Here is a 12,238-nt window from a genome sequence, read left to right on the forward strand (position 1 = left end):
AAAACTTTCATTTTTGAACTTAGTCTATTTTTTGTGGACAGACCAAAATGGCAAAACTTATCTATTTTTTGTAGACGGATGGAGTATTATTTTTAATTTCAAAATAATAAAAAAAATATAATCAAAATGCTTAATTGGGTCAAAACCGTGATTGAAGACGTTGTTTGTTACAATTTGACAAAACCATCAGTTTTGGACCGACTGTGATCCGAGATGAAATGTTGGAAATGCAAAAATTCAAAACATAATGTCTAAGACCAAAATTGTAAAATGATCATATGTTCAAGACCAATTTTGGCTTTTATTATAAATTATAATAAACCAAAGCATTTGGATAAATTAAGTTTATAATATAGAGAAATACTTTTGAGTTAGAAATAAATTTGAAAAAAGATAATAAGAAATCATTGTGATTATTTTTGTAAATATAAAATTGTTAAAAATAAATTAAAATAGAAGAGTTTATTTTTTCTGGGAATATGTGAGATATGCAAGAAAAGCAAAAAAAGATAGATGAAGAAGAATACAACATAGTTGGGAGTCTAAATGAAGAATCGTTTGAGAGTAAAATGTGAATGAAATGTACACCATTTTGCTAAATGAATCGTAGCAAGTGATGCATTTTACATAAGAATATATAAATATTTTATAAAAAAAGGAAAACATGGTCTACGCTTGTATTCTTTCCCACTTTGATGAGGATGAGTATTCTCAGCTCACTCAACAGTCACCACCAAAAGAATCGGTTTAGGTTACTCTGGAGATGAACCTTTTATCTCCAGCAACTAATGATTAGAGTTTCAACCACAAGTTGTTGCAAAAATCTATCTTCCGACGCTTACGTGTGCTTTTTCGCACGCCCACTTGAAGGCACGCAGTCTTCCCTCTTGCTCCCGGACGCCTCCGGCTTTTTAGCCCAGGCTGGAGCTCTGTCCGCCTCGTAACGATAATCATAAAAGATTTCTTCTCCTGTGTTAATCCGTTCCTTCGCAAATATACCCACTCTGTGATCTCCGGCCACCATTATCACCTGCCAATTCATTTCGTATCATGTTACTGTAAGCACGGCCCATGTTTTTATCGTTTCTTGCCACTCAGTTTACCTTAGCATAGCAGTTTGGATCTGGGGAATGGTTGGCGAACTTCAGCTTGTCGCCCTTGCGATAAGCATCGAGCACAAACTGAGCATGAATGGAAAAGCATCATTAGTCACTTTCTTCCAGATTAGTAGAGTACTAAAGAAATACTTTTTTGCAGGACAAGAGTTATTCGTGCCTGATCATTTAGATTAAATAAAAATGAAGAGTTCTCTCGGTCATATATCTTCCCGCGCTTGTCAGCTTCGCGATGTGAAATTAGTTCGCCAGTATATTCTCCGAGGTATTCATGCTTGCTAACACTATTCTGCAGTTTTTGAAGTGCGGGGGAGTTAGGAAGGGGATAAAACTTATCCTGGTGACAAACAATACTATTTTCTGGAATTACCTTCAAGAAAGCTCCCCAGCCAGATACATCAGATCTTCCCAGCAAAACCTAAAATTGAATTAACAAGCACTGCTATTAGAAAGATTTATTTATCTAAAATCAACAATTTATTTCATCTGCAATTTCAGCAGAGAGAGGGGTCCATACAGTAAACAGTAGCTATGCACACCAAGAAACTTACACATTATAAAATGATGCGATATCAAACCTAACTGATAATGTGAGCGAAGAGGAAAGTCACTTACCCTCTGCTGTTGTTTCAAAAGAAGCTTCATATTCCTGCACTCGTAATTATCACCTCTTTGAGGAGGTATCCCAAGGGTGCCGTCACCGCAACTGCAAAGCCAATTCAAATAATATTACAGCTTGCCAAAGTGAAATTAATCTTAAAGAAAGTAAACACTCATGCGTTTTACAATCCACCAGTTACTGGATTAGACTGGACAGAACAAGAAAATCACCAGCTGACTGATGGGCTCAATCATACAGGTTTAGGTAGATGTTGCTTCAAGAGTTGCCAACCCATATCAAAACCACAGAGCTAAGCCATTTGGTGGGGGACAGATAGAAACCATTAACAAGTTTATTATGTTCTACTAGATGTATTTTTGTTACCCACTTGCTTGTTTCACTCAGTCGTTAGACATTCTGTATCAAAAATGTGAAAAGAGATCTCTGCCAGAAATCGTCTAGAAGTAGTTCTCGTGTTCACAACTCAATAAGTATGTCGTCACCTGACACATAATTTACCAGTGTTTTATCTCCACATTGAGGTCAAACCAATCTCATCTAAGCTACACATATCACTAGTATTGTAGTAGTAGATAAATAGATTAGCAGCATCATTCCAGACTTCAATGAAGCAATTCCCAGCATATATATAGAAGTCAAATATATTAAGAATGTCTTGATGCCTAGGTGACATTAAGATCATGTCATATGCAAGTCATAGTGTAGCCTCCAAAAGAAAGCATGTTACCTAAAGACCACCATCGGATTGTTGAATAACCTTGCATGCCCCCAGAAAATTAAGTGCAAGTTTGGTAGGCATGTTAAATTAGCACAAGATAATTAATTAAGATGTGCTTTAAGATAAGGATATGCTATCTCACTCTTTTAGGCTGTAAAATAATCCAGCCTTTTGAACTAATTCATTCGCTCCGGGCCTCAGCGGGCCAAGATGGGCTTTGATGGCCTAACATGGACCTTATTTATCTACCAAACAGCCAAATAACCCATATAACACATACATCTTGGTCTTATCTAGGAATAAAGTCTTCACATTCATGCCAATGCTTTTAAAACAAAATGCCAGTGGTGACGGGAATTTGGGGAGCTCAACTCAAAACTTAACCTAAACGTGTATAGGAATTTTCTTGTGAAAAACCACTATGGCTCTATCATAGAAAAACTACTTAATTGGCATGCTTCTGTATAATAAAAAATCAAATAAAAAGCAGCCCGCACTTTTCTTTTTTTAATTTAGTTCCATATGATTTGACTTCTAGACCTCATGCCAGGAAAGGGACAAAATAATGAAAAGATGTCACACCTTATCCAGCAATTTCGGCAGACATCTGGATCACATTCCCTATCAGCAGCAAAGCATGGGCATTGACGACTTCTACACTGGCTCTTGGCACAGTGACATCCTCTGAATCGATTTTTGCAACTCTTTGGACATCTGCAAAGAGATTATATATGGTTCAGACAACTTGTATGTTCAGATATAAGTTAAGAAAACTGTATCACAATTCACAGGAACTACAGTTAGCTCACCCGCAGTATTTCTCACAGCAGGTACCATTTACAAGACATGGACATGTTTTCCCACATGCAGTTTGGCATCCACATGGACTGTACTGTCGACAAGGCTGGTCCTTCCTTTCAGAAATCCGTTTTCTGAACGATTGGTATCCTGCAGATTTCCATGTGTACTTTAGGCGACGAACTCTTCCTTTTCTGCGTAAAAATCTTGATCTTCTCCGTGCACCACCACCCTGTATAAAAAATTATCGAAATTTGTTCTGCAGCGCCATAAATCAAAATACAGGAGAATGAACAGAAAAGGACTCACCACAGTCTCAGTACCATCAGCTTTTAGACAGCCATCAGAAAGGACCATACCATCACCATCTCGAGTGAATATCCTGTTCTCAGAACGATGCATGTACTTGAAGATCTCTGAACAGCTCTTCAAGCCACTCATGAGATTCCTAGCAATCAAACAGCTGCATGACATACATAGTCCATCCTCAGAGCATAGTTTTGGTGTATAATGTAACCAAGCAGCTTGTAAATCTGTCAAAAAGACTGGCTAAACTAAAGTGCAAAAGATCTTGGTGGAACTAAAGGATAATATGGATCATAAAATTCCGTTCTGCATTATTCCATTGATAACTAAATCTAAAACATAATGACCTATTTTCCAGATGTGAATGTATAGACATGCAACTGGTGATTTGTACTGCAAGCACAGAAGGGTTGTAATAGCTAGCAAGCATAGGCAAACTAAATATGGTGTTTAACCTGTTACGGCCAAATATCTGAATGCCCTTTTCATAAAGTGCTTTTTCAAATGGTTTCCAACTTTTGCTGTCGACTAAATCTTGATTATGCATATTTTCATCAATAAACTCTTCTTTCTTTAAAGTTTCAGCGCTGCAAGTCACAGGCTGATTACTCTCGCTCTCATTTGAGGCACCGCTAGCAGCCTCATCCTGCAAAGATCTGTCAGAGTCTAGCAATGGAGATTCCTTCCTTCTAGACTTTCTAGAACTTGTACATTTGACGTTTGGTGGATTACTGTTATCTTCACTTTCTCGCCGATCAGAGTCAGATGTTACCATTTTCTTCTGCCTTTTCTTTTTAGCAACAAGAACATTTTCAGCTATTCTCTTGCTACTTCTTTTATCAATGCCAGATTTTCCAGCACTCTTCACTGACATTGTGATATCATTAGTAGGTTTAACCTCGGATGAAGAAGCACTTTCACTCTGGCAAGACTTTGTTTTCTTCTTGAGAGGTGTGCCTCCTTGCTTCCTCTTTTGAATTTGCATAGAGACAGCATTAGATGCAGGGGCAGCTTTTTCTTCAAGATTTTCCTGCCTGGAGCTCAACCCTTCCGATTCAAGGACCTGACAGTTGTAAGTTTATGAGTCCTAAAGAACATTAGTAAAATTAAATAAAGAAAAAAAATCTAAGTCTGCAAATATTACTGACTTCTGGTCTAAAGGATACACATGGAAAAAGTAACAATGTTACAGGGAAGACAGATCAGTGGAACTCAGAGAGTACAATCATAGTTAAATTGTTCATAACCTACTAGTTATACCTTAGAAGATTACCTACAAAACAACATTGAAATACGTGTACTGATTCTAACCTAATGGATACAAGAGCACTATTATAGAGGCAATGCTCATCAAACAGAAGGCATAAGCTACACTATCTGAGCAGACCATTATAGCCAAATTGTTAAAACTTAAAAACATAAACTAAAAGTGCAAACATAGATTACCAATCGATGGCAGCCTGGACCGCATGCTTCCTTATCTGCATCTGGACAATTCCATTGTACTTGTTTCTCCACCTGAAGCGGGAAAAATATATTAGCATTCCAGCACCACTAGTAATAATTTTAATTTATATTGGTCCACAAATAATAGACCTACAGGAAAGCTCAGGTCCTGAGAACAACCATGTAATCTACAATCAAAAACCTGCCACGGAAGGGAGAATAACTTAGATGGCGAAAATTGTGCAAAATGATATGAAATGAATAGATGTAAAGAGCACAAAGTAAAATTAGTCAAAATTATTGCTTACTAGACAACGGCGGCAAAATAGGTTATCAAATGAATCAAGAGCGGCATCAAGATCTTTATCAATATAGGGATTCACAAAGCCTTCTGCATTTCCATTGTTCACACGAGACATAGTAGTGTTATTCTTGATATGATCTTCGAATCTTGCCTGTATAAGATGTTCTATGGTGGTTTATCTCTGTAAAGCCAGCAAAACACGAATGGGAAACAGCTGGACCAAAGCCTCTCACAATGACCAGTTGTTTTCTTTTCAAGATAATAATGGAACGTAAAGAGATGCAAACTGGTCGATTGTTGGCAATTGAATTGCATACCTTGAGTTCACCAGATCTTCTAGATAGACACTGGCCCAACACATCCAATGTCGTATCAGAAAACCCCATCTGTTTGATGGTCATTCTGGCCAGTATAGGAAAGAAACATTTATTAGGTCACCATTGATTTCCAATGCAGCCCAATTCCAAAGAAGCAAAATCAGCAGGGCATGAACTAAAATGTTACACTCACACAAAGATTATAATATCTACCAGAATAAACAATAGATAGCACAAGCACATCCTAAAAATGAGCTAAATATTGGAAAAGCAGATCTTTGATTGGAAATCAACATATTACTATATAGAATGTAAACAAAAACCACCACATGAAACATTACAAAGCTTATGCATGTACCATTGACTTAGCTTCTACCTAGCTCACAAAGATGACAGAAGTTATTTTGGCCAATGTTTAGTAAGAGAAGAAAAACAGATGACAGAAAAGTTGGGTGTCACTTCAGGTAAAAACGCATGTCCAAGCAAACTTAGCACACAAAGAAATGAAAATAAAGGCCAGAACAGGTCTACAAAATATACCAACCGCAAAATATAATCTTCAGATTCTACAAACTCTTTCTTTTCTTCTTCATCATCAACCGCTTCTTCTTCACTGTCACTACAAATTAGAGCTTCACCACCACTCTGGTCATAATAAATACGCCTTCTGCCAACCACAGACTGGTCTTCTGTCATTCTTTGATTTCTGTATAGCAACAGAACAAATTACCTGATTAGAGAACCTATAACAAACAAACCAGAAACTAGCAACAAAATAAATAATGACGGAAAAGAAAGCGGGGTGGGGGGGTGGACGGATGGTTACATAAATTAGGACCAAGCATCTCAGAGGGAAAATATCTTCCAAAGATTTAAAACATTATCTATCAATCCATGAAGATTCTAGAACTACAATAGCAATAAGATATCCATAGAAGAGTGTTTCTCACTACAGTAGTTTAAAACTGAAATCATAAAAGATGTAGATATCCAAAAGTTAAAACAATATTTCCAATCTTCTTATTTTCTCCCATTCATTTTTAGCTCAGAAGTCTCAGATTATGTGGTTTTAATTTATTAAACTCATAATTCACAAAAGAAATCAAGATAATATAAGTACTATAAAGAATAAACCATAGGAATCAGCATCAAACTTATAGTATGATGGTTCAGCTTAGCTCCAAAGAAATTGGTTCAAAGTCCAAATATCTCTAGCCATGTCATAGACATCAAAAGACCTAGCAGTCTTATGAGACACTCCCTCCGTCCCATTACAAGTGAAGGATTTCTTTTGAGCATGGGATTTAAGAAAATGATATTTATTGAGTTAAATGGAGAGAGAATGAAGAAGTAGAAGAGAGAATAAAAGAGAATAGTAGGGAGAGAGTAAATAATTGTTTGTTTTTTGCTAAAAATGGAAATTGATCACTTGTAGTGGGATAACCAAAAAGGGAATACTTGTAGTGGGACGGAGGGAGTAGTATATAGCACTTCAAGTATCAATAAACCACCAAGCAACCTAAATGCATGCCTGATGATCTGTTGACTATTAACCCAAAAGGACAGAACAAGGATATATTGTTCAGGAGGAGGCAGGCAGCACGTCAATGTTTTGGCATTGCATATGAGTTGAGGTACATACTACATAGCAATGACTAAAGAAAATAAATGATTATTACTCCTAATTTATGCAGTACATACGCAAAGACAATTATTATGTTTTACTCTCCATGTTTGTTCCCATTTTGTTTGAGCATTTGCTCCTGCATGAGGAACGAACTTAATTTTTTCCAGCACTGTACCCTGGAAACTTCTAGTGAAACCCTCTACTGACTTAAGATCTAGTTCCAACAGTCAGGCCCCTAGAATTTCCACCTTAACTCATAAGACATAAAGGATGAGTGCCATAGTTTCAGTTACTACATTAAGTGTTGCTGGGGTAGAAAAGTGTTGTAGTTGAGAAATAATAGACAACTTCTCACAGATTATTAGAACTGGGGCGGAAAAGTGTTTTAGTTGAGAAAGGTGTGACTACATTTTAGTTTTTTCCACCATGCACCTGACAATATTGACTCACCTATCCAAAAAAATCCATGTTGTATATGGTGGCAACTTTTTCACTTCTGGCAACTTAATGGGCCGGACAGCACTCTTGACTGCAATACTGGATCCTAAAAGAATTGCTGAAGAGGCATATCCATCTTCTTGGGAGCTACTACTATCATTATCCCCATTGCTTGTGCCAATACCATTATGCATATCAATCGCATCTTTCTGTCTCTTTGCTAGCAAATCTACACCTCCATCACCACAAATAATCTTAAAATTTCTTCTTTCCATTGATAACTTGTATAGATTTTTTGTGACATCAAGCACTTTCTCAGCATTTTCTTCAATCCGTTTCTGAGAGGCCAAAGAAGTAACTTGCAAGTGTTAGGGGCTAAAATGAACTCAATAGTCATCAATAGTAGAATTATACGCATTTCATGAATGCACCTTTATATAGGCACAGCGGTCGGAAGCAACTTTTTCCTTTAAAGAGTCAATAACAGATATTATCTCCAGTGCTGATGAACCATTTTCTTGGTGCTCAGCTATCTGTCCAAGTTACAGAAAATCGAACAAGGTGACATCAGTGACACAATTGAAACATGAGTAGGAGGAAATATATTGAGACCAATTTCAATAAGGAGTACACAGGTTGAAGACGGAAAAGACTTCAAACTCAGTTGTTTAGTAAGCTAATGTTATCATTAGGTTGGACACAGCTATTAATTCTAAATTCATGCCTGCTTATCAAATAAATATTTTTCCTAATGAAGCACTCTCCAAGGAGGACCTGTGAACAAATTCTGTCAAATAACATCCACAAGAACAAAATTTGTTTCACCAGATTATCCAACAGGTCAGTGAACTCTCAAATCAAAAGCCACTAGGTGCAAAATACTGTATCATTCTCTTACTATATGCAAAGAAATAAGAGTAAAGTGAAGTGAGCCTCAGCATTAAATTCAATTCCTTAAACTGACAATAAAAAAAAGGTCAATACATAACCAAAGCGAATCTAAGCTCCAGCCATCCAAAATCACAATGCGCATTCCTATTTAATCACCATCGTCACCAACCCAACAAGATTGAGCATTATTGCTAACAAAACGCAAAGCATCTATCATCTACCAAATCGAATCGAGTCTCATTCTAAAAAACACAAGACGGAGAAGAGAAAAGAGGGGCGAATTACATGAAGGTCGGATCCGGAGGCGGATGGAGAGGGCTTGGGCGCCGACATTGGCGGAGGAGCACTCGATCGGCAATGGAGGTCGGATTGCAGATCGGAGTCATGCAAAAGGGGGGAAGGTGAAGGGAATTGGGGATTTGGCGCTTGGAATTTGAAAACCCTAAAAATGGATAGTGAGGAGGTGGCGGATGTGGTGGGCCTGAGAGAAGGGCGCTTTTCAGAGTTGGTCGCCTCCCATACCATACCGATACCAATACTCAACATTAGCTACTTATTTAATTTATGACTTTTACCTAACAAAACTTATTATTGAAATTTGTAGGTTATGAATAACTATGATATTAATATTTATGGATAATGAAGAGTGGTCCTTTTATCTCATCTAACATATAATTTTGTTTCCAAAATAAATAGTATCCATAAAAGTAATAGTAAAATATTATATCTCATTCTATAAAATATAGAATAGAAACTATTTTCGTTTTTCCTTTAAAAATATAAACTCTCTATTTTAGAAAAATAATTATTCATTATCTACTTATGATATTTCAATTACTTTTTTTCTCTCTTACTTTACCAATTGTGTATCAAAACTCGTGTCGTTTCAAAAGTTTCTATTTTTAAAAGACGGAGATAGTAGATCTGGATCACATCTTAAAGCATTCATAGTAGAGCTCGGAAGAGGGCAGCTGGGATGGAGTGGTGTAGGCCCTACTGCGGAGGAGCCTCCATCTGAGCGGCCGGGATTTCAACCCGCGAAGGGGTAAACAATTGGGCAAGATGATGTTCCAGCGGCTCTACTTGTGGTGGTGTTTTCTTTTTAAAGCTTATTTTACAATAATTTTTATTCGTACCTTTTTTGCATTGGTCGATTTTTGCGTTTTAATTATTTTGTATTATTCATCTATAAACACCACATCAAACTGGTATTTATAATTTATTTTGTGTATATTCATTCAATTTAGGAATTAAGATTACAATAATTTTATTATGTCGTTAAGTAGGAGTATAATTTAGTACTTTGACTATGTATTTTAGGAATTTAAATTATGAAAATTTTAATTATTTTATTTAAATTGAGGTATTTAATTTCTAAAAATTGAATGATTGGGGCTTAAACGAGATTACCTTTATAGTAGAAATTGAGGTTGAATTGTGGTTATCAAATTGAGGTTGAATTGTGGTTAGATAACGTATCTGCTGAAAAATAGAGTTTTGACTTATTTGAGGCTGAAAAGAAGATCATTGTTGTGGATGCCCTTAGAAAATACTATTGAAGTTGGCATACTGCAAAAAGTGTGTTCCGAACTGAACGGTTGTTTGTATAAGTTACACTCCAACTCACGTTCACTCGTTAAGAAACGAAAATAGTTTTATCGTATTGTGTTTTGTTTTTTGATATATGTTTTTTAACAGTGATGTGTTTAAACAAATAAATCCAAGTCTTGTGCATTGTAGATTGGGTAATGGAACAAGTCATCATTATAGGTGACTCAGTCGGTTCTTTTATAAGTATAACAATTTCAGCACCTTGAGATGCTTTGACTACTTATCGTCAAATGTTGAATTGTTTGTTTGAAAGTTTTTCTCACTTAAGGAAACTAACAACGCATATGTGGTAAACCCTTAATGGATCTAAAGTTGAGATGAGTCTTTATTGCTATCTACAAAAAGACAAGGTCTCGGTGATTTGTATTTCTTAATCTTTGTATATAATATTGAGCATACGTCGTTATACACTACTTTGACTTATCAATAGTCACAGTTTTTTGCCACACATAAAACTTCATGTCTTGGGTGCCATCAATTATTTCTTACTTTGCCTCATTACAACTGTGTTCGCTGAAGCAAAGTCAACAATTCTACTAATGTATGGTCGTGATTGATCATATAATAGTTCGTACGAGATTTTGGAAAGTTACTCGGAAGTGACCTAAAAATGATATCTATTTGGGATTCTAGATTAGTTAGCCCTCTAAAAATTTCAATCTTGTTTAGATCATTAGATGGCACACCATTCATGATATTTCACCTAACTACTTAGTTGCACAATTTTGCATTCCAAATAGGTCAAGATTCAACATAATGGCGCGACTGACTGCATAGCTGATGTTGATGTTGATGTTGATGTTGAAGTAAATTTGACATTGAAGCTAAAATGTAGTACTTCACCTCACCGTCTAATTTCGTATGCATGATTACCGTCCAGGTCAAACATATTGTATTCAACAATTAGAACAATTTTAAGATTTCGTTTTCAGATAGCATAATTTGGATCTTTAAGTTTGTTGTTATTGAGAATCGAAGAGAGCGTATTTAATACTATCATTTTTATTTGAATTGAGAAGAAATAATTACTAATATCACATAGTAACATAAGATTAGAGTCGTTGAAGCAAGGTTGAACAACCTTGAGGCAGGGATGAACACCATTGCCTCCACTGTCTAGATCATAAAAACTCAAATGGACCAAGTCCATTTGAAGGCGGAGGAGGAAAAGGCCAAGGCAGCAGCACGGGTCACTGAGATCAACAAAAAGTGGGTTGCAAAGAAACCAAAGGATGAAGCCAGCACCTCGAGGACGAAATCTGGCGCAGCAAGCCTCTGGCGGAGAGTCAGAAGCAGGCGACTCCAAACAGCCTGTGCAGCACAATGGGATTGTTATCCCTTTTCAGTCAAAGAGGAATTTTGAACTTGAAGAACGATTCAAGCATTTCTTAAGTATGTTTTGCAAAGTTTATACTAACCTTCCTCTTATTGATGCCTTGCAGGAAATCCCTAGGTACTATAAACTACTAAGGGAGGCAATGATGAAGAAGCAAAAGCTCAAAAAGGTCGACCTCAAGTTGCCTCATCACTGCAGTGAGATCATACAAAAGGAGAGGTTTGTGAAGCAAAGAGACCCGATCCAATTCATCATTAGGTGCTCCATTGGAAAAGGCAAGGTAGACAAAGCTCTTTGTGACTTGGGGGCAAGTATAAACATCATGCCTTTGAAGTATTATGAGAAGCTAAACATCGCACCACTCAAAACATCAAATGTGATCTTAAGGCTGGCCGATAACACAGCAGTAAAGACAGTGGGAGTAATTGAGGATGTGTTGGTAAAGGTTGATGATTTTATATTCCCTGCTGACTTATTTGTTCTTAATATGAAAGTAGATAAACAAGTGCCTCTAATCCTTGGCAAAAATTTTCTAGCCACTTGCAAAACTTTTATTGATGTAGATAGAGGCGAAATCACTATAAGTGACAATCATAGCAAATTCACTTACCACATCGAGAGCGCAATGCTCAAAGATGAAAAGGCACGACGAGCAAAGAAAGAGGAGGAATGCAGGATGATCATGATGAGCGACAAATCAAAGCCTTTC

The 12,238-nt window shown here is 36.7% G+C and overlaps 1 protein-coding gene across 1 annotated transcript; it reads right to left on the reverse strand.

Annotated features, from left to right (window-relative positions):
* Positions 1 to 510: 510 nt before the first annotated feature.
* Positions 511 to 9,094, reverse strand: LOC121802089 (histone-lysine N-methyltransferase CLF-like). The gene is made up of 17 exons (XM_042201656.1): positions 8,868 to 9,094; positions 8,123 to 8,224; positions 7,704 to 8,029; positions 6,171 to 6,332; positions 5,627 to 5,711; positions 5,314 to 5,460; positions 5,160 to 5,207; positions 5,006 to 5,077; positions 4,015 to 4,622; positions 3,563 to 3,716; positions 3,265 to 3,485; positions 3,038 to 3,169; positions 1,731 to 1,821; positions 1,486 to 1,533; positions 1,276 to 1,404; positions 1,104 to 1,181; positions 511 to 1,030 (listed from the first exon to the last, which is right to left on the reverse strand). Exons 1-17 carry the CDS (start codon positions 8,913 to 8,915, stop codon positions 839 to 841), a joined length of 2,643 nt encoding a protein of 880 aa, XP_042057590.1. The 5' UTR covers positions 8,916 to 9,094; the 3' UTR covers positions 511 to 838.
* Between the last annotated feature and the right edge of the window lie 3,144 nt (positions 9,095 to 12,238).

This window comes from Salvia splendens, chromosome 5, assembly GCF_004379255.2.
Source record: "Salvia splendens isolate huo1 chromosome 5, SspV2, whole genome shotgun sequence".
NCBI classification, from domain to species: Eukaryota; Viridiplantae; Streptophyta; class Magnoliopsida; order Lamiales; family Lamiaceae; genus Salvia; species Salvia splendens.